This window comes from Silurus aristotelis, assembly GCF_946808225.1.
Source record: "Silurus aristotelis genome assembly, chromosome: 17".
Classification (NCBI taxonomy): domain Eukaryota; kingdom Metazoa; phylum Chordata; class Actinopteri; order Siluriformes; family Siluridae; genus Silurus; species Silurus aristotelis.
In genome coordinates this window covers 4,466,951-4,489,719 of record NC_139590.1, presented here as the reverse complement: position 1 = coordinate 4,489,719, position 22,769 = coordinate 4,466,951, and the positions used below count along the sequence as shown (strand labels likewise).

Genomic DNA, 22,769 nt, shown 5'->3' with positions numbered 1-22,769 from the left:
TTTCATCTGTCCATCCCTCCAATCTTCCCCTTTTCCTTATTTATCCTCCTCAACCTGCCCACCTGTCATCCTCTCTGTGGAACGATGCTATCACCTCACCAAACTGACCCATGACCTCGTGATCCCAGTGAGAAGAAGCACAACCTGACATGACCTGACTCCCACCTCCCTCTCCTCTTCTTCCTCTTCACCATGCTCCTTGGAGTCTCCTCGGCCTTGTGTACACATCTCTTAGCATTCCTAGATGTGTGTCTGTAAGAAAAACAGGATCCCTGACCAAAACCCTACACAGGCTCTTCATGAGCATGTGGGGTGGATCGCATTAAAATGGATAACCAAGAAAGACTTTCCCGAACAAACCTTTTTACTTCATAAAGAATAGCTTGCCTCTAAAGAATAGCATCCCGCCCACTTATTTTTCTCTTTCTGTCTCTTCTGCCCGGCACTTTCCCACCTTGCTACCCCTAGAGGAAGATGTTTCTGCTCCCCAACTCGCGGGCTGCTAGTTTCTCCGGTCGTCTACCCACTGGGATTTGTAATGACCACCAAGAGGATCCGTTCTCCTCATCTGGCCAGACCAAAGCCCTCCTGGCCACACTCTCGACTGAGGCCCTGCTGCTTGCCACCACCCTCCGACAACGACGCCTCCTCCGAGAACAGAGCACCAACTCTTTAAAACCTTCTCCTTCGCCCTCCAACAGCCACTCGTCATCCTCTTCCAGCTCCTCTTCCTCGGCCTCAACCCCTTCTGCTGTCTCCGCTGGCTCATCTCATGACCCAAAACTTTTGATTGGCAACGGTACAACAAGCAAGAAGAAAGGAAGTGAGGTCATTTCCCAGTTTATTCCACCTACCAAAATGGAGTGAGGCACTTTAAGCAAAACTATAACATCATCAATAGTGTATTCCTTAAAAAAAAATGTATTAGTCATGTAAAATCTCTTCCTGGCTAAAACCTTGAGCATCCAAGAGGAATGATGCAATCTCTAGCCCACACACACACACACACACACACACACACACACACACACACACACACACACACACACACACACACACACACATTACACACAGCTTTACCATCTCTCATTCATTATGGGTTTATTCTTCTCCCATCTGGATCCTCCAAAACTCTGACAGAACTGCCAGTTTCCATTAAGGATCCCACAGATGGGATTGGAGCCACTCCATGTTTCAGCTTGGCTCTCCGTCACGTCAGCAGACCAGCAAACATGCCATCACGTGAGGCCAGAAAAAGAACTCACTACCCCAAAACACAGCCATCCATCTGCCAAATGTAATACCTTTCACAGACCTAGGGGTGTCTGGTAGATTTTTATGATGTGTAATTAGATAGACTGTGAACATGCGTGATTTAAGGGTAGAGTTGCAATAATCTAAATTGAGTAGTAGTCGATGTGTGTTCTTGATTTTTTTATCAGCTTCCTATTTAAAAAAAAAAAATGGCAAGACTTTATAACCAAGAATTTTAGTTCAGTGATGGTTTCTCTGGGTCATAACAGAACAGATCAAATACTTTACTCAGAACAAGTATATCTGATGGGGTACTTTTAGGGGTATATCTGTTTCACTTTAGTTGGAGAGAAGAACATCATTAAAGTAATTCATTCCACCTTAAGGACTGTTGAAGCTGCGTTTTAATGAATGGTAGCTTGGTGAATGCAAGGAACTGAAACTGGTGCTATCATTTCTATCATTGCTTCACTGGGAATTTCAGAATATAATAGGGAAACAGAACTGTTCAAATTCTGTAGTCATGAAGGTATATGCACACAAAAAGACAGAATGATTCTTCATATGGATAATTAGGGTTTTTTTATTTCTTTAAAGCTTGGCACAAAGTTACGAGTGCAAACAGGTGGATTGTGGAATAAAGATGTTTACAGACTCGATGTTTACAGACTTAGGTAATGTCCACACTGATACGATTTTATTCGAAAACGTATCTATTTTTCTCTCCGTTTTGGCCTTCCATCCGTACCCAGATGGCCATGTTTGTATCTCAGTCTGGTCGGTGAAAACAGAGGTGTTTTCGGAAACGTTGATGCATTTTTTTTTGTCATTGCTGTGACGTTTTTTAAAATGCTGGAAAGTAAATGGCAGGCGAAAATGACGCATTTCTTAAGCGTTGCTGATGCACAATACAGAAACGTAAGCGCTTTCAGACGTTTCAGGGTGGATGAGCGACTTTGGCGAAACGATAGTGTGGACAGATTAGTGTAGCCGTAGCCTTAGACTCCAATAAGGAGTTTGAGAAAGTCAGAGTTGGCTAAATGGCCTAAGAGAAAGCTGCCCAGATGTCCATGGCAGATTAATGCGTGAAGGAGGTATACTGTAGATGCTCGATAAAAGCACAACCAGCAAAACTGTAAGGAAAGACTTCCCAACTATTTTGTTTGTTTTTTTTACCCAAAAAGCATAAAGTACAACGATCGTGTCTGACAATCAGAACAAAATTGCAACACTTTGTTTTCCTCCATAGGCACTGCCACAATACACAATGTGATGCTCTGATTTATGTAGCAAATTAGAAAAGCAGTTCTATACAACTAAAGATTATTCCAATGAGCCAGAAAAGTTCAACATGGCAGAATTGAAATTTCTTTTCCGTTGGTCACATCAACACATCAGACGGTTTTGGATGAAGCAATCCAAAAATGGTCCATTAGGACGATATTTATCACATAAATCGCTCACGTTTTCCTCCAATTGAGGATCGGTGTTATGCTTCTTGAATGGGAGGAATAACTGTAGATCGTTCTAATGAGCCAGAAACCTAAACGACTCAAATCGTTGAAGCTTCAGGATCCTATTTTCCAAAGGAGGCCACTTTTGGTAGAATGAAAAGGCTCATTATGAGAACTTTTAGCTGCTCTTACTGACTCAGTCTCTCTTAATGCAACACTCGTTGGCTTGACACAGCAAAGAAGTCGTAGACACGGTCTTTGGTTTTGCTTTCAGAGAAATGAATGGGGGAAAAAAAAGCTGAGTATTAAAAGAATACGGATTTTCTTTCGAGTTGTTTGTCAGAACAAGTGTTGGAAATGGATTTGTCTCGGAGTGTCGATGGAAACAATGGCTTGAGAGCCGAGCCCGTGAGACATGAGAGCAGCAGGCTGCCGGGGGAGAGATTAGACAGACATGTGACTGCTTTTTTTTTTTTTACAGAGAATTCAACAACAACAAAAAAAAAAACATCAGCTTTGGAAGGTTTTCTGTTTCGTAGGGGAAATCTAGTTAATTACAGGAAAAGAATCTGGCGCAGCCCTGGCAGTACGGCAAAAACGCCTTTGCCATTTCTTGGAGTAAAAGACAAAAAAAAGCATCGCTCTCTGCCACACTCTTGTCTTAGTGTGTATGGCTTTTTCTTCCTAGAGGAACAGATTGTTCTTGATTTGTGGCCTTTAGAGAGCTTGACAGGACGACTGGATTTTGATGAATTGCTTGATTGACAGGTGGCTTTTATGTCATCTTTAAAGGCAGCAGATGATTATTTTTTTTTTTGACAGGTTTCAAAAGAAAAAATATATAAGCCAAAGAAACCTGCCTGCTGATGGAAATCAGGATCTCTGGAGAAGAAACCAGGTTAGGGTTTGGTTTTCGCATTGAATGTGTTGGTGTTCTATAAAGCATCGTTGATTCTCTGTAAAAAAAAAAAAAATATTGACAGAGTAAAATTGTTGAAAGTTTTATCACAGCACAAAAAAAAACATACATGTCACATGTGCAGCTTGGAAGAATTCAGAAGGAATTCAGTTCATTTATGCAGTAAAGATCTATAAAACCTCATCATTACCCCCTCCACACACACACATTTTCTCTATCCGAGGATGAAGAGTAGGATCATGGAGGTGTTCGCATCCTCAAAACAATAGACGTCCTGAAGTTCTAGACAATGAATAAACCATGCTAACGAAAAAGAGAACATTTTAGCTACAATTTTCATTCATAACGAATGTATTGTATTGTATTTTTTTTTTTTTTTGGTTGGTTGTTTTTTTTATTTGCAAAATACGATTGTCCTTAAACCAAACTAATGATGCAAACCTTTATCATGTCCTTTATTTCAACTGTAATTGCTTTGTACAGCTTTTTTCCTTTGCTTTTTTATATATACATAAATATATATATATATATATATAATTACAAATTTCACATCACACTACCTTTATTATTTATTCATGGCAAACAAAAAACATTTTATATATTGAGTTGGAAAATATTGACCTAAATGTACAGTATGAATTCAATGTAATATAGAGTTGCTATCATTTTAGATTAGACGTTTTTTTGTTAATACGGATTTTCTATGAGTTCTTGTGTGTGTATGTGTGTGAAAATGTTTTCGGGGGGGGAAAAGACGTCGAGTGAATCAATGACCAACCCGCTGAGAAAAAAAAAAAAACGATGAACAGAGTCGGTGTGACTGTCGAAACTGTGAGATTCGAAAATCAAGCGTTTTTTTCTCTGCACTTACTGTAAACTCGGAAGCGTTTTGAGCGAAACCCAAACCGGGTTCGGTATCAGTATAATCAGCGAAATACGAATCGCATGTGTGCGTGTTATTTAGTGTTGAAAGACAATTGGTTAAAAGTCTAGCTAACGTCCGATGATGTCGTTTATGCGAACGAAAAGCACACTTACAATAGAACCGAAAGCACATCGCGGGAAAAAAAAAACGCGTAGATAATTTTCTCACTTTATCCCTTTTGGGACGCTTTTACTTGAAGGATGTTTGGAAAATCTTGGCATCAAACAAATCTAGAGAGAAAAAAAAGTGAATATTATTATGTACATACAAAAGCATCGTTCTTAGAGTTATACATTATAAAAAGAAATAAAAAAAAAAAGCTATGTCCGGGAAATAAAAAATAGTTTTATTTAAAAAAGAAAAAAAAAGAAAAGGTATTTATTACAAATCAATAGCAATGCATGTATATGATCAAAGCAGTCGCACGGTGCCATTGTTTAAAAAAAATAAAAGAATTAATACGTAAATAAACTTGTCTACATGTTTTATCAAAAAATACAAAATAAAAATGGAGAGACTATAGAAAGGCAAAAAATTATAATGTTTAGAGTGAAAAGTAGGAAAATACAGTCTTTTTCTTTTATACTTCAGATATGTATGTGGCGAAGGCATGTCCAGTCTTTACTGTAACCTGTGGTGACGTGGTAACCAGATACGATTGACAGTCGCCGAGTGCGTGTCGCGGAAGGATTCGCAGCGTCGAGTCCGTAAAGCGACCCTCCCATCTCTAGAGTAGCGCGATATAACCAACACCTCTCTAAGGAATATAGATCTCTATAGAAATAATCTATCCATGTATAAATATAGATGCCTATAACTGAAGAAAAAGAACAATTTTATCGGTGTGGATGCCAACAACGAATAACTTTGTGCGAAATGTAAAACTTTGACCCCTCCCCCTTACCCTCAGACTTCTACCCTCCCCCTTTCCCCCCACCCCCCCTTCCTGCTGTACGAGCAATTTGGAGAGCTGAAATTATTTTGTACATACTTGCTGTGGTGGTGTGTCTAATAAACTCCAGCTCTCTTCTACAACCGTGTTTCAGTGCGTTTCATTTCATTTGCTGATTTTTGATTTGTTATACGTTCGAACGTTTCTGCATACCTGCATCCACATACGGACAGGTGTGTGCAAAAGGTCATGTTTTGAGGAATAAAGGGTGGTCACAATCCTAAAAGTTTTTAGTTTAGAATACGATTTACACCATTATCAATCCCACGGGGAAATTATTTCTTTGGACATCCCAACCAATGTTTGAAAGCTGGGGTCAGAGCGCAGGGTCAGCCATTTTACAGCTCCTCTGAAGAAGTGTTAAGAGCCTTGCTTAAGGACCCCAACAGCGATATCAGGGCTTGAACCCCAGACTTTCCGATCAGTAACCCATCGGTACCACTTCCCCCCATGACAATGTGGGCAAAGCCTGGATTAAGATCCAGGTACAGTACGGGGATCCAGAAACCACTCGGAGGACATACAAGTTGGAGGTTGATTTTAACAGAGTTGAGAAACTTCACTACATTTTGAAGTCAAATGTCTTACAGAAAAGTTGATAAAAACTGGTCAAACATGCAGCAAATCACCAATCAGGGTTAAACACGTGCTCTGATTTAAACTTGTTTTGATTGCCGGCGACATGGGCAGCCAACCAGAGCAGCATCTTCCTGGCGGCACTGGGCGTCCATGAAAGAAAAAATCTATCATTGTTTTGTTGGTTATTTTTTTTTTTACCACACAATTATTCAATTATCAGGTCATGGTAAATGAACCTGGTCGACATTTGGAGTCTGCACCCAGCGCCCGGAGAATTTCCTTCACTCATACACTCAAAAAAGAGAGGTGGGGTTTGGGTGACATCACGTCATTAAGGAACGCTCCAATGATCGGTAAGTGTTCCATTTACAAACTATACCTACCTTTTTCGGTTTCTGAATTGTCGTTGTGTTTGCGGATTTGTTATTCTGTTTTCGGATTTGTTAATGTGTTTTGCACTTCTCGGCCACCGTACTAAACCCTCAGGAGCCCAATTCAGTAAAAGGAGGAAAAGAAGTAGGGGAAAACGTGTAAAAGATAAAGGTGTGTATGCAGCGCTATCACTCATCTCGTTATGGAGCTGAGGCATTTAATGTAACAGGCTAATAACTCTATAGCTCATGCTGTGTTGCCTGATATGCTTTTACACATAGAGTAACATTTAATTTAGTTTGCAGAACCTTTGAATTCATAGTATGTAGTTTATCATAATGTGTGTAGCAAACAATTACAACGCAACTAGTCTAGTTTAGTCACTTATTGATTTGGTTCCCTTTAATTGAGGTGATGTCATACATTTTTTCTGTGATTGTACTGAACATCTCCAGTGCAGCTTAAAAGGCTCGTTTAAAAGACATATTATAAGGATACATATTTTGTATGTATCTTATGGCTACAATTAGCCAAAGAGTTGTATGGTTTGATAAACTGTGCACAATGACGTGTATTTAATTGTGCAATAAATGCATTCTTAGTGATATTTCTACACAAAAGTGAGCTCTCAGAAATGTGTCCAAATCTTGTGGAATGCTCTGAGAATATGTTCCTACTCATCGAGTGATTTTTTTAAAAAAAACAAAACACAAAAAAACAACAGAAATCCACACTGACTGAATAAAAATTGTTAGAGATCTTAAGGATGAAGGTCCAAGCTCTTGTCCATGTCTCCATGATCTTCACCAATGTTCCATGGAATCCAATTATTCTCTCCAAGGAAGTTCTAACAAAGTACTACAACTAATAATATATAGCAGTGGTGCCAAATTTGAAACAAGTCAGCTTCCATTCTTTTACAGCTAAGAAAAGGAATCAGCAGCCAATCATGGAAGCAGGCTCAACAGGAACTAAGACTAAAAATATCTGGACTGGTCTATTTCCAGTCTGTCCAGTTTGAGTCTCTGCCCATGAAAGTCTCAAAATCCTGTTATTGGCTGACAGAAGTGATGTGGTCTTCTGCTAAGGTAGCCCATCTACCTCAAGGTTTGATGTTGGGTGAAAGCTTTGATTCATTAAGATCACATAAACTGAGTTGATTAAGGAAGAATCTTGTGCTAAAAATGATGACATTATAGCCATAATAAATCATAGTACTTAATATACTTAATATTGGATACTTAAATATATTTAAAGGGTAAATACTTCTGTACTTTTACTTACTGTATCTCTATTACTCAAGTTCATGCTTTGTGCACTTTGTCCACCACTGATTATATGATAGTAGTATTCCTGGTTGGTCGATTCTGAACATTTTATGCCCAATATGTGTAAAAACATGTTGCCAGATCAAACATGCGGATGGACCGCTGTGGCGCCCCCTAACGGGAGAAGCCGAAAGAAGAAAGTTATGTGTGAAACCAAAAAGATTTTATTAAACATACATTTTCAATGGTTTAAAATAGACATTCATGTCTGAGTTTGTGTTCTGTTACCGTGATCTTTATTTCTTTCTTTCTTTTTTTTTAAAAAACACTTTAATTTTTACATAACAAGAGACACACTAACTAATAAATTCGAACATGGCACGTTGGATAATATAAAATGGTTCCTAAGTATTTATATACAGCGGTTAAAAACTTTTAAATCATAAATCAGAAAGTGTGTGTGTGTGTGTGTGTGTGTGTGTGTGTGTGTGTGATGTCTCTGTTAGTGTGTAAATTTGTATGTAAATATGTGTGCACCATATGTGTGTGGTAATATTTAAAGATTTGTTGTATGTTTGTGTCTTTGGTAGCAAAATAAGCCTAATACTAATAACACTGGTTAGATGAACACTGAGGACGTTCTGGTTTCCTTGTGTGAACATGAATAACACTGGGGTTAGTTTTCTTGCCGCTGTGCCGGTCTTCTTCCGTCTGTTCGCCGGTATGGAGAATTTCTCATTTCTGATGAGACAAAAAAAAAATATTACACATACAGGATGTACATTTCTCATAAATTCTTCATTCAAGAGTTCACAGTTTTTTTTCCTTCATTTCCTGGTTTTTCATCAATTTTTCGTCAAATGAAGATTCACGAGATTCACCTTTGACCTGTTTTAGAGAACCAGTTGATCATTGGTTGAATTGATGCCGTTCACTCGCCTTCATTAGTGACATTCATCATTTAAATTATTCTTCTTCTCCTTTTTTCGTCTTCTCCCATTAGGGGGCGCCAGAGCGGATCATCCATCTCCATACCCCCATGTCCTCTACATCTGCCTCTTACACACCAACTACCTGCATGTCTTCCTTCACTACATCCATAAACCTTCTCCTTGGTCTTCCTCTTTTCCTCCTTCCTGGTGACTCCATCCTCAGATTTCTCCTACTGATATACCCCATGTCCCTCCTCTGCACATGTCCAAACCATCTCAATCTCGCCTCCCTCACCTTGTCTCCAAAACGTCCTACATGCGCTGTCCATCTATTAACTCATTTCTAATCCTGTCCATCCTGATATAATAGACATGACTGGACTGAACTGTAACTGTATCAATATAGTGTATACAAAAATGCCCCTGTAGTTCATCATTACCTGTAATGATTCCTTCGATGGCTCCATCGGTGACCTGCGGCTTCACCTGCCTCTTCTTCAGCTCCGCTATCAGATCCATCTGAGGCATCTTGGGCATCATGGGACCCTAATGCATGTCATATACAGTAACACCAGATCAGTGGAAGAAGAGCAGCACAATAATAGCACTGAAAATGTAAAGTGGGAACAGAGGAAAAGTCGGAGATGCGAGTCTGACCTTCTGCGGCGTGCCGTCTTGCTTTTTGGGCGTGGGCGTGATCTGCTCTTCAGCTGCCATCTGCTGCTTTTTCCTCTGCATGTTCTCCTGCTCTGCTTGCTGTCACATATAAAGGAACAGAATGAGGCTCCCTGCTTTATTTACAGAACGGTTTACAAGTGTCACTTTGTGGCCAAAAGTATTGGGACACCAGATTTTACCAGCCATATGTGTTTCTTTCTCAAACTGTTACCACAGAGCTGAAGGCACACAAGCGTATTGGATGTCTTTAAATGCTCCCATATACGCTTTAAAGGTGATTGAAGGAATTAAATTAACTAAATTATTCAAAAAAGATTAAAAGAACTAAGTCACTAAAATGATCTGATCTTCCCATTACTACTATTATCAGGACCTGGGGGAGTTTCAGTTTTTTTGGCTTTTCACCACCAGATGCCGCTAATGTGCCCTTTTCTTCTCTCTCTTCTTTCCTGTAATGCTTCCTATCAGCCCTTAGTGCTTCTACCTGTGCCTCATTACTGTGGATTTAAGTTCCCCTTTTGTGTCAGTCTGATGGCTTGTTAGTTGTCGTTGTGATACGCTGTTATGTCGTGTGGTCTTTGTTTTCCCTAGTTACTAGTAAAATGTAAGTTTTTTTAATTGCATGAAAATGTGCTCAGGTGTGTACAAAAACAAATGAACCAAACCTCTTACCTTGTAGGCTTTAACGAATCGGACAAACAGGGGGAAGAACATGGAGGGCTGGGTGGTCTTGGGGTTCTCCCCGAAATACTCCACTACGGAAACATACGCCTCCTGGTGGACAGGACACGAAACAACAGAGTAGATTAAATGTCATTTCAATTAACTGTTCAACGGATTATGTACGAAATAATGTGCGTCCTGTGTGTCCTGACCTGCGCCGTCTTGCCGTCTTTGACGAGCGAGTCCAGCAGTGCGCTGTTGACCTTAACGAACTCCTTGAGTGCCGTGATGTCATCCTGCACCATGAACTCCTTCTTGGTTCCTTCCATCCCTCTCTCTAATGAGCGCACGTCCTGCAGCACGCCATCCAGAGACACTGAGACCAGGAGAGAGAGATTATTTTTTTTTAGGACACGTCCAGTTTTTTTTTTATACATCACTTGTTTAAAAAAGTTAGCAATTTGAGCGAAATCGAATATGGATTCAGCTCCTGTGTTATTATACGCTTAGGACAGTGTGTTCAGTGTGTGCAACCTGTGCATGTGTTTGGGTGCATGTTTGAGTGTGTTCAGGTGTGGGTTGTTTGTGTTTGAGACTGTGTTCTGGTGTGTATTGGGTTGTGTGCTTGGGTACATGGTGTTGGTGTGTTCAGGTGTGTGTTCAGGATCAGTGTGTGTAGGAGGTCGGCAGCTCGTACCCAGAGCAGCCTTGTCAATGAAGTGCAGCTCGCTGTGGAAGGAGACCAGCTCAGGATATTTCTCCTGCACCATGTTAGCCATGAAGTGCAGCAGAGTCTGAGAGCGATCTGTGGACTTGGTGTCTAACAGCTAGCAGAGAAAAAGAGAACGAGAGAGAGAGAGAGAGAGAGAGAGAGAGAGAGAGAGAGAGAGAGAGAGAGAGAGAGAGAGAGAGAGAGAGAGAGAGAGAGAGAGAGAGAGAGAGAGAGAGAGAGAGAGAGAGAGAGAGAGAGAGAACAATACATAGATCATTCAATCATCCATAATGTATTTTACGAAAGGATTGGTACTGAGAAAATCTAATGCTACTCCAAAACAGGGTTCTCCAAAGGGGTGGAAAATGTCCGGTAAATTTCTACCTTGAAATTTTCCAAAATGTGCTCGTTACAACGAATAGAACGAACCAAGGTTGTGATTGATACAGTCGCATGCCAATGTTGGAATGTTATAATAATCTTAATTGTTTTTAAAAGCGATCCAGATGGACAAGAATTTTATATATTGCTTCTCTTGTCATAATAAAAAGCTAAAACCAAAGAAAAGTTTGTCTCCTGTTTGATACACTTGTTGAAAGCGTCTTAGTATTGTTTTATTTAATGATATTATAATGAAATGGTCTGCAGTTCAGTCACCAATATGTCTGTTTTATTTCACTCTTTCCAAACTCTTCTGTCATTTTTACCTAAAACTAGGCACAGTGCCATCTAGCGGTTTCCTTCGATAACAAGCACAATCTTGATAGCATCAGAAGTATGAGGTTTTGTGAGTTTTTCAAATCTAAAGCAGCATCCTAAAAGTTCGTGGCTTAAAGCTGAAGCCGGTCAAAACTCACCAGATCGAGACTCTGCAAACGGAAACCGTAAGCCGCTCCTCTCTTGCTGCTGTTCATGTAGTTCCCGAAAGCCAGGATGATCTGGAGGGGAAATATTTGTAAGAAACAGGTTCGATAAAAGTCTCGGGATAATGGTTCCTCATTTGTCTGTTTATTTGAGATTGTTTTTGGTATTAGCAAGGAAAAAGCACCATAAAGGTGCTCAAGGGCCCAGCAGGAGCAACTTGGTGTTGCTGAGATTAAAACTCACAACCTTACAATCAGAACTTCAACAGTTTAAACACTGAGCTAAAACGTACCCACTTGGGGGGTTTCATTAACATTATGTTTTAGCAAGCGGCAAATAATACAGGATGTGTTAAAAATTTGAGCGAGTTCGACAAATTGTGATGGCTACACGACTAGGTCAGAACATCTCCAAAACTTCAGCTCTTGTGGGATGTTCCTGGTCTGCAGTGTTCAGTATCTATTAAAAGTGCTTCAAGAAAGGAACAGTGGTGAACCAGCTAAATGGGCGTGTGGTCCGATCCAACAAACGATCTCCTGTAGCTCACATTGCTGAAGTAGTTCATGCGGTTAATGTTCAACATCAATGTTCAACATAATGTTCAAATCAGGACTGTTTTAGCAGCAAAAAGGGGGCTTACACAATATTAGGCAAATGTTCCTTCAAAAATTAAATCGAATATATCGGAAGAAATCTAACATTTTCAGGGGTCCCTTCAAGAGCCTACTTACCTCTAAGATCTTCTTCAGCTTGGTGGAGGACTTCAGGGAAATGGAGGCCGCGATAACGGAGTTCAGTTGCTATGATAACAAAGATCAGAATTAATAACAGACTCACACACATCTTCAGTATCCAATTTAACCTGGATGAGGTCAGTGTTGGGCAAAGATACATGAAAATGTATTTTAAAATAAAATACCTTCACTTTAAGTGTATCAAAATGAACTACAAAATACAGCAGCCACCCCATGTTTCAAAATAAAATATTGTATTTTAGATATAATAAAAATACTATTACAAGGGGGCATAAAAATTTCATCGCAAACCTTCCATCGATTGGCCTGTTTGATCAGTTCCTTCACCCGTAGCTTTTTTCCGGCTGAATCACGCAATAAATCTGACATATGCAACCAGTTAAAAGATCAAATCTTCACATACATAACCCCTGTGATCTCACAGATGAAGGTTGGTTTTAAAGTAACCAACAGTTTAATGTTAAATAGTTTGTGAATGTCTCAAAATGTTATCCTAATTTAGTTACTTGATGTTTGGTAACGAAGGGCTGCCTCACATCAGCAGCACGACTCAATAACAAACAAGTCATTCATAAGAAGACGACTGATGGAACCTGCATTCATACTGTAGCAACTAGTTTCTAACTTATTAATCATTTAATTGTTAATCATAAATATAATAATATATTGTGTGTCAGACAGTCGTTTATGCAGTGGTTTGTAAAATCAGGGTCCTACTAAACATCTGCTTCAATTAGGGAACAATATTCGGCAATCAAATATTTATTTATTGATCATTGGACACTTATTTAAAGCTGGAAGCTGCATGATTTTTTTTTTTTTTACCTTCACCACCTTACATATGGATCAATTTTCTGTTCTGATCTCCACAAGTCTGGGCAAAATACTAAGTAGGCACCAATCAGAGGCCGCTTTTTTATGATGTCATCATGTAAAACTTCTTACAACGTATTTTACAGTATTTTAAAACTACAAAAATACAAAAGTATTTTGATACAAAATATGAAGCCATTCTCATCAACCCTGTCAAATCCAAATCTCAAAATCCTATTTTATCATAAATACTGCCCATTCCTGGCTGTGGTGTTTAGTGTTGCTGTACTGACCGGCTGCAGGCGTTTGACCATGTCGGAGAAGTTGCCCATGAAAGTGAGTGTGCTGATTCGCTGGGCGATGCGAGGGATTTTACTGAAGCTCATCATAAAGCGGTCCTCCTCGGACAAGTCCTCCATGGGACGTCCCTCCTTCACATAGTTCTGCAGCAGCTTCGTCTCGTAATCAGACGGGATAAAGCGCTCGAGGAGCTCTAGGAAGTCCAGGCTGAGGGCCTGCTGATCGTAACTGAAGGACAAACAGAAAATAATGATCAAATACATGGAGGGAAGATGACAAACAATAAAACAAACATGGAAAACTACAACGGAGGGCAACGTGCTCGTGAGTTGGTGTTGCACGTACTTCTGGATGGCGGTGCAGATATCAGCAGGACTCATGCCTGCTTTACGCAGAGTGATGGCGAGGTTCTTGGCCTTGTTGGCCTCCAGAAGAGAAACTTTAGTGGTAGGTTTTTGAGCCTTCACCTTCAGTTTGGAGATATCAGTTGGAGGAGCCTGAGCCTTCGTCTTAAACTGCTCCGCAAAGATGTCCATGTTAAACTCCTGGAGGTGACAAACACACAGAGTTCATATATACACTAAATTGAAAAAGTATTGGGACACCTGACTTTTTCAGCCATATACGTTTCTTCCCAAACTGTTACCACAAAGTTAAAGGCACACAATTGTATAGGACGACTTTGGATGTCGTAGCATGACTTTTTCCCTTCAGTTGGACTAGGAGACCCAAACCTGTTTCAGCATTTCAATTGCCCTATGCACAAAGCCAGCTCCATGAAGATCTGCTTTTCATGGTCTGGAGTAAAAGATCTCCTGCTATAGATCTATGACCTTGATCCTATTGAACACCTTTGGGATGAATGTGAATGCTGACTGCACCCCAGGCCTCCTCACCTCACCTACATCAGTACCTGACTTTACTAACACACTTGTAGCTGAATGAGTGCAGATTTCCACAAGCACTCTCCAGAATCAAGAGGAACATCTTCCCAGAAGAGTGGAGGCTTTTATAAATGTAATTCTAATTTAATTTAAATAATCATTACTGTGACTGTGAACTTTATATACTGTAGGTACACTGACAATTATAGTTTTAACCAGTAAATTATAAATAAATATACTTTATATAAAATAATTAGTAGCCTGACCTTTAATAATGTCACTGGTAATATTATTAATTAACATTAAAAAAAATTATAATCTAATATAAATTATTAGGTGTGATTAATGAAGATATTGTTTATATTATAATATATTATTAGATTAATAAAAAATATGAATAATATATTTATTTATTATATCGTTCATTTATTATCATATGTATTTATGCATACAGTATCTCCCCTCACAGCGGATCATCCTTCTCCATACCCCCCTGTCCTCTAAATCTGCCTCTTTCACACCAACTACCTGCATGTCTTCCCTCACCACATCCATAAACCTCCTCCTTCTCCTCCTCTTCTCTTTTTCTCCTTCCTGGTGGCTCCATCCTCATCATTCTCCTACAGATATACCCCATGTCCCTCCTCTGCACATGTCCAAACCATCTCAATCACACACCCCTCACCTTATCTTCAAAAAGGTCCTACATACGCTGTCCTTCTAATAAACTTGTTTCGATTCCTGTCCATCGTCATCACTCCCAATAAACATCTCAGCATCTTCAGCTCTGCTACCTCCAGCTCCACCTCCTGTCTTTTACTCAATGCAACTGTCTCTAAACCATACAACATTTCAGGTCTCACCACAGTCCTATAAACTTTCCCTTTCACTCTCACAGATACTCTTCTATCACAAATCACTCCTGCTATCACTCTTCTCCACCCACTACACCCTGCCTGCACTCTTTTCTTCACTTCTCTAACTATTACTTTGCACTGTTGACCGCAGGTACCTGAACTCCTCCACCTTCTCCACCTCTTCTCCCTGCAACCGCACCACTCCACTGCGCTCCCTCTCATTCACACACATGTACTCTGTCTTACTCCTACTGACTTTCATTCCCCTTCTCTCCAGCGCATATCTCCACCTCTCCAGGCTCTTCTCCACCTGCTCCCTACTCTCACCACAAATCACAATATCATCCGCAAACATCATAGTCCACGGAGACTCCTGTCTGACCTCGTCCATCAACCTGTCCATCACCACTGCAGCCAGGAAAGGGCTTAGAGCCGATCCTTGATGCAGTCCAACCTCCACCTTGAACCAGTCTGTCGTTCCTTCTGCACACTTCACTGCTGTCACACTGTCCTCATACATGTCCTGCACCACCCTCACATACTTCTCTGATACACCTGACTTCCTCATACAATACCACAACTCCTCTCTCAGCACCCTGTCATACGCTTTCTCTAAATCCACAAACACACAATGCAACTCCTTCTGACCTTCTCTATACTTCTCCATCAACATCCTCAAAGCAAATAATGCGTCTTTAGTGCTCTTCATTAAGAAATGAAACTTAGATATAGATCAAAGATATATTTTAGAGTAGTCAATGTGCTTTAGTGGTTATTTAGACAGTAATGGCTGTATGTTGAGTTATTTTTTGAGGACAGTAAATCTGTACTGCTATACAAGCTGAATATTGACCACTCTAAAATATATCCAGCTTTAATATCTATTGTATTGTCCCTTAAGCAGATATAATAAAATGGTTGCTGAAATGTGAGGGGTGTACTCACTATTGTAAAATACAGTAATCCTCTGGTTCGAATCCGGATTATTGCGTTTGCCACGTAACTAATTAGTTCGGCTGATTTTCCTGGTCTCTGTCGGAGAGCACGATAGACCGAAAAACTTACAGGGAATTTTATGTTGAAATAATGAAATGTATTAAAAAAAATAATTATTCATTATAAAATAAAGTAAAATGTTAACACAGTACAGTACTGTATATATAAAATAGCATTTTTCGGGGGTGGCGTCAGTTTATCGCTGGCGGTTTTGGAATGTGACCACCGCAATAAATGGGGGTTTACTGTATTTATATATGTATATACATATGCTGCAAATATATATATATATACACATTTGCAGCATTTGGCAGACACCCTTATCCAGAGCGACTTACACCTGAGCAGGGGAGGGTTTTAGGGCTTTGCTCAAGGGCCCAGCAGTGGCAGCTTGGTGGTGGTGGGATTTGATCTTCTGATCCAAAGCCCAATGCCTTAACCACTAAGCTACCACCTCCCTAATATACTAAGTTCTGAGTATAAAATAAATTGGAGAGCAAACAGTCGGCTTGAGCGTTCTCTGTAATGGAATGGCCTGCTCAGTCACCTAAATCCTATTGAACTGCTCTGGGATGAACTGGGATGATTGGAAGGTCAGAAAGAAATCTTCAACTGGTAAAAGATATCATTAGCATGACAATGTATGTCCACTGTCTGGATGCAGAGAGTATGTAAAACTGTTATTCATGTTAAGCTGTGATTTCTTTTATGAAAATAAAGTTTAAGGTTGTCTCACCTGTAACACTTTTTCATCATCCAGCTCTTTAAACACCGTTCCTTCCACCTGGTTGGGTTTTAGAGCCTGCCAGTTGAGCTGCGGCATGCGGAACTTTGTCTGGATCGTCTTCTTGCTTTTCACTTGTGTACAGAAAAACACTCGTTATTCACGTGTCTGGTTTTCTCAGTGTATGTGTAAGACTGACATTTTCAATCATGTGTAATGTGAAGTGTGATTCAGATCGTCGTTACCTGTTTCAGCCCCTGGGCCAGGAGGAGCTCCAGGAGGAGGAGGTGGGCCACACCCAGGAGGGGGTGGGGGAGGAGGTGGAATTCCACAACCTGGAGGAGGAGGAGGAGGTGGTGGAGGTGGAATTTCACAGCCTGGAAGAGGAGGAGGCGGTGGTGGGGGTGGAGGCACAAAAGAAGCGGCAGTCGAAATTTCTTCACCAGGTAGTGGAGGAGGTGGAGGTGGAGGGGGCGGAGCTGCTAAAGGAGGAGGTGCTGAGTCTGCTCATCATGCAGATGAACAAGAAATTAGTTTGGAAAGCAAAAGAAACAATTTACAACAATTTACGCACTGGAATAAAACCCAAAAATCTTTGCAGTAGATGAGTTGATCTTCTGACTCGTACCTGGTTCAGTGACGCCCGTGACGACGGTCTGCACTACCGTCACAGGAATGACCTCGATGTTCAGTGATCCCGAGGCTGTCCTCTCAAGTCGCACCAATCCTTTGTCCTGTAGCTCTCTCAGTTTCACCTCCAGATCGTCCTTTTGCTCATCAGTGTTTCTGCCCTTCTCTATCACTAGCTGAGAAGGTTGAGATATCCGCTCCTGCTCCTTTTCTCGCTCTCTTTGGATCTCTCTCTCACGCTCACGCTGCTGCAAGGTGCTGACCTGAGAGCACGACTCACGCAAGCTCTCCTGGTCACACCACAGACACAGAAAAGTAGGAAAAGAAGAGAGGGTGAGAAACAGAGTAAGAGACTCTGTTTGTGTGTGTGTGTGTGTGTGTGTGTGTGTGTGTGTGTGTGTGTGTGTGTGTGTGCGCGCGCGCGCGCGCGTGTGTGTGTGTGTGTGTGAGAGACAAATAAAAACAGTGAGAGACGAGAGACAGAGTGAGAGACAGTGGTAGATGGGTAGAGTGTAAAAGAAGGAAAGAAAAACATGGTGATAGATAGATAGATAGATAGATAGATAGATAGATAGATAGATAGATAGATAGATAGATAGATAGATAGATAGATAGATAGATAGATAGATAGATAGATAGATAGAGTATAAGAGAGAAAAAAATGAGAGAAAGATAGGGTGTAAGAGAGAAAGATAGACCTATAGTGTGTAAAAGACAAAAAAAAGAGAGAGTGGGGGGGAGAGATTGAGAGAGAGAGAGAGAGAGAGAGAGAGAGAGAGAGAGAGAGAGAGAGAGAGAGACAGAGAGACAGAAAGAGAGAGAGAAGGATGAAGCTGTACAGTACCTTCAGTATTGCTGCCTCTTTGGTGACCTGCATGAGCTGCTGCTCGAGTTCAGCCACTTTCTCTATTGCTCCATTCTCATACAACTGTAGCTTGGCACTCAGCTACACACACACACACACACACCCACACACACACAATGATGGCACACACAGAATAAAAACAGACTCTCACCCAACACAATTCTTAGAAATAAAGTTTAAGAATAAGTTTAAAAAAAGTTTTGGAATACATTTCAGTAACTCAATGCTAACAGCATATATGAGTGTGAGGTGAAACTCATCCTGGATTTCTAGTTCTCTTTATATTTGGCTCACATAATTGATTCCTAGATCAAAGTTCATCTAGAAAATTTGTCTCTTTGCCACCAGGGGAATTTTAGTCACATTTTGCTCTGATCACTTTTATTTATCTGAGTAAGATAATAAAAAAGTGTACTTCCTCGTACAGAGGTCATGTTTTTATGTAAAATATAGTGTATGTATATAGTATAGTATATATATTCTGGTATATACGGGTGTTCTGGACAGTCTACAGTAATTCTATCGTATGTCTGGAGATTTTGATCTCCATGTCATACAGTTTAAATGGCATCTCTCAAACATCGTGCAGTAACCACGGAGATGTCAGTATAATAATACAGTGGCAGGCCATCAGGGTTAACAAAGTCTTTTCTGCTGACCTGAACTCTATCAAAATTAATGACTTACGTTTGAATATATTTTTGGACATGAATATGTATCAAATCATAGCGTTTCTCTCAGGTTCATTGCAAGCAGAATCGCATCTGAGGGTTAGAGTTTGGTTAGAGATCAGATTGCGACTCGCTTATGCCAAGGCCACATAGAAGGTGCACAAAAACGTAGATTTCTAAGTCGCCTTTCCAAGTGATTGACACTAATTTGGAAATTGTCCAGCACTGGAAAAACTATATAGACAGATATAGATTGTGAAGGGGAAATTTAAGGAAAAATTCTTTATTTCATTCTTCAAACTTCGATTGTTTACCAAATGTCAATCAAGAGATGTAAGGCAGTACCTTTGCTAATACACCAGCTTTATTCTCCCAAAGTAGTCCATGAGCAAAGTAGAAATTGATGCTCTCACATATGCCTAATCAGTGCATTTCTTTATGGCGAGAAAGAGAGGTGATCTTAAAAAAAAAAATTCTGGTCTTTTTAGGCTTCCGTAAATGAAACGTTACTAAGGTTCCAATTTGTCCAACTGTAGTTGTGACCAATGTATCACATGCAGTCCACTTGTATCTTTCACACCATTTAGAGCTGCATTTACAATAGAGTGTGCATTTATACATATAAAGATGTGTGTATATGTGAAAAAGCAGCACCTGAGCGTTAAGTTCCTCTAACTCCTCCAAATGTTCTACTAGTCCTCCTTTGTTCTCTGCATCCTCGAGCAAAGCGCCTACATCAAACACGTTATCCAGATACGCCTGGATCTGAACCTGTAAATTCTCGCTCTCAGTCAGCTTAAGAGACTGAAAACACACACACAAACACACACAAACACAAACACATTTTTTTTTTAATCCAGATGTTCCATGGTCAAGCTTGCATTTTGTATTTGTGAGATTTTACACTAACTACGGAGAACCGATTTAGGGTAAATTTGTAGAAAAAAGTGATCAAAAGTGATTGTCTCGCTACCAGATTTATACACGGTGGCTCAGGGAAATAGAAAATTGGCAACCTTGGGGCATTTGGGGCAATAGTTTGGAACCGTTTAAAAGCCCTTGCCATTAGTAGCAGTAAAGTGGTGCGCAACAAGCTTTCGGCTGGGCCTTAAGAACCTCCACTCTTCTGGGAAGATGTTCCACCAGATTTTGGAGTATGCTTGTGGAGATTTGTGCTCATTCTGCTACAAATTAAGTATGAATAGAGGTGAGCTGAGGATTTTTAGGATGCATTCGGCATTCCAATTCATTCCGAAGGTGTTCAATAGGTTGATTTGAGGTCAAGCTCTAGAACAGGAGATCTTTGACTCCAACCAATAAAAAAGCAGGTCTTCATGGGCCAGATTTTTGTGCACAGGGGCATTGTCATGCTAAAACAGATTTGGGTCTTAAGGTTTTTTTTCTATGAAAATATAATCCTACTGTATCTAAAGATGCTATACGATTGTGTGCAATTGAGTTAAGAACCACATATGGCTGGGGGGAAAAAAGGGATATATCATGTGGACTGATTTATACTCTACAGCTCTATATTCTATGCAAAAGTGTGAAAACTATTAAAGGTGTTTCTCTTTTTGTTTTTCTTTGAATAGAAACATTACTGTGACTCAATGCATCCTCTGATAGGAGGAACTCAGACTGGCGGCTTCTGTGAAAATGAAATTGCTTTTCTGAAAGTGTTAATTAAGCGCTGTATAAATAGTGTATCTAGACGCCACAACCGAGCAGAAAACCGCTCTGAACTCACTTCTAAATACTGATCGAGGCCAAGCTGTGTGAATTCATACTGAAGGTGCACACGGAAGTTCATGTTTTCCACCGAATGAACCACAATGTTTATGAACTGCATACAGGCCACCTGCAGAGAGGGTATGAGTAAAAGAGAGAACGAGAATGAGGACACACGAGGGCAGTGGTGAGAGACAGTGGGTGCAAAATAGTGACTGTCACCATAGTAAGTGACAATATATACAGTGTACAGAACATCATCATTTCCACTTCATTTCAGAATAACACTTTCACATGATGCCATTTACATTTACCTTTACGCCATTTGGCAGACATTCTTATCCACTGTGACTTACAACAATCTCTTTCATACAACTGAGCAGATATGGGGTTAAGGGCCTTGCCGAGGGGCCCGGAAGTGGCAGCTTTGTGTGGCTGGGATTTGAACTTACGACCATCAGAGTAAAAGTCCAATGCCTTGAGCATTAAGCTACCGTGATGAAATAACACAACTTTGAACAGGTAACCCAGATAAACCAAACTTCTCCCTGTTTCTGCTGAACTTGTAGAAAGTCTGTCCTTCTATGCTGAAACGTCCTAATTAAAAATGGCTTTAAAATGACCATATAGAAAATATTAATTAAATTAAACAATATAAAAAACGACAACGAATTTCTTGACGTTTTTCAATCGTTTTGGACGTTTTTTAATCAGTTTAAGCTTTCTTTCAATCTTGTATAATCTAATGATATTTTTCACAATCTAACAATCTCTGTAAAGAACCAAACGAAGTATATTAAATATATAAAAAATTTATGTAATTAATATCAACAGTCTACTACAGTGGCACCCTGTTACTGCACACCTCAACAATAATTTACAATGAATGGACATTCGGTGCCACCCAGATGAGGATGAGGTTCCCTTTCGAATCTGGTTCCTCTCTAGGTTTCTTCCTCATGCCGTCTCAGGGAGGTTTTATTTGCCACAGTTGCCACTGGCTCGCTCATTAGAGATAAACGATTATAAGGAACTTGTAGGCACGGAATGTACACATTCTTTTATATAACATTATTACCGCTTTATTTGTGTAAAGCTGCTTTGAGACAATGTCCATTGTAAAAAAGTGCAATACAAATAAAACTGAATTGAATTGAATCGAAGTGTTTGAAGGCTGGGGTCGAAGTTTGGTAGTAGCCTGGTACTAATATCAAAAACTGCAATTAATGATATTGAAAATAATTGAATTTGCTACACACACACACACACACACACACACACACACACACCCACACCCACACACAACCCAATAGTTCATACAGTTCATATTTCTGTGGTATAATGAGGTAAGAAACAAACGCACCATGAAGTCAATGTTGCTGTCGTCACTGCTGAAATACTCCATTAGCTTCTCAAACCTGTTCTTCTCTCCACTCACCTAAAAGAGAAAGAAAGAAAGAAAGAAAGAAAGAAAGAAAGAAAGAAAGAAAGAAAGAAAGAAAGAAAGAAAGAAAGAAAGAAAGAAAGAAAGAAAGAAAGAAAGTGATCTTAACATACACTCTTCATTCATTCATGTTTTTAGGATGTGGAAGGAAAACAAAGAAAACTAGAAGAAACCCTCAAAATTCATCTAAGGTGAATATAAGAAAGTCAACATTTAACATCACAACCTTTGTATGATCCCCACATCCAAACCAATTTGCAGAAATATCTGTCAGTTCATACACACTGACACAAGAACCTAAAAATACCACGAGTCTAAAAACACAGTTAAGAGAAAGAATAGTGGGAGAAGTGTTACTAGTGTATAGTGAATAGTGGGAGAAGTGTTACTAGTGTATAGTGAATAGTGGGAGAAGTGTTACTAGTGTATAGTGAATAGTGGGAGAAGTGTTACTAGTGTATAGTGAATAGTGGGAGAAGTGTTACTAGTGTATAGTGAATAGTGGGAGAAGTGTTACTAGTGTATAGTGA

At 39.9% G+C, this 22,769-nt stretch overlaps 2 protein-coding genes across 22 annotated transcripts in view; one reads left to right on the top strand and one right to left on the bottom strand.

Moving 5' to 3' along the window:
• The window catches only part of srcin1a (SRC kinase signaling inhibitor 1a), a 170,860-nt gene extending 165,798 nt beyond the window's left edge, over nucleotides 1–5,062 (top strand). For all 19 annotated transcript variants that reach the window (XM_083567224.1, XM_083567225.1, XM_083567223.1 and 16 more), the window contains one exon: nucleotides 129–5,062. In XM_083567224.1, coding sequence (XP_083423350.1) covers nucleotides 129–131 — 3 coding nt within the window. In that variant the 3' untranslated portion in view covers nucleotides 132–5,062. The remainder of the gene's footprint in view (nucleotides 1–128) is intronic.
• Nucleotides 5,063–7,996: 2,934 nt separating this feature from the next.
• Nucleotides 7,997–22,769, bottom strand: part of fmnl1a (formin-like 1a) — a 36,926-nt gene continuing 22,153 nt past the window's right edge. For all 3 annotated transcript variants that reach the window (XM_083567265.1, XM_083567267.1, XM_083567266.1), the window contains 17 exons: nucleotides 22,159–22,233; nucleotides 20,815–20,925; nucleotides 19,722–19,871; nucleotides 18,376–18,477; nucleotides 17,530–17,821; nucleotides 17,147–17,404; nucleotides 16,914–17,035; nucleotides 13,786–13,985; nucleotides 13,434–13,668; nucleotides 12,304–12,372; nucleotides 11,566–11,646; nucleotides 10,694–10,823; nucleotides 10,209–10,372; nucleotides 10,006–10,107; nucleotides 9,313–9,411; nucleotides 9,096–9,201; nucleotides 7,997–8,464 (listed from right to left, as the gene is read on the bottom strand). In XM_083567265.1, coding sequence (XP_083423391.1) covers nucleotides 8,400–8,464; nucleotides 9,096–9,201; nucleotides 9,313–9,411; nucleotides 10,006–10,107; nucleotides 10,209–10,372; nucleotides 10,694–10,823; nucleotides 11,566–11,646; nucleotides 12,304–12,372; nucleotides 13,434–13,668; nucleotides 13,786–13,985; nucleotides 16,914–17,035; nucleotides 17,147–17,404; nucleotides 17,530–17,821; nucleotides 18,376–18,477; nucleotides 19,722–19,871; nucleotides 20,815–20,925; nucleotides 22,159–22,233 — 2,361 coding nt within the window. In that variant the 3' untranslated portion in view covers nucleotides 7,997–8,399. The remainder of the gene's footprint in view (nucleotides 8,465–9,095; nucleotides 9,202–9,312; nucleotides 9,412–10,005; nucleotides 10,108–10,208; nucleotides 10,373–10,693; nucleotides 10,824–11,565; nucleotides 11,647–12,303; nucleotides 12,373–13,433; nucleotides 13,669–13,785; nucleotides 13,986–16,913; nucleotides 17,036–17,146; nucleotides 17,405–17,529; nucleotides 17,822–18,375; nucleotides 18,478–19,721; nucleotides 19,872–20,814; nucleotides 20,926–22,158; nucleotides 22,234–22,769) is intronic.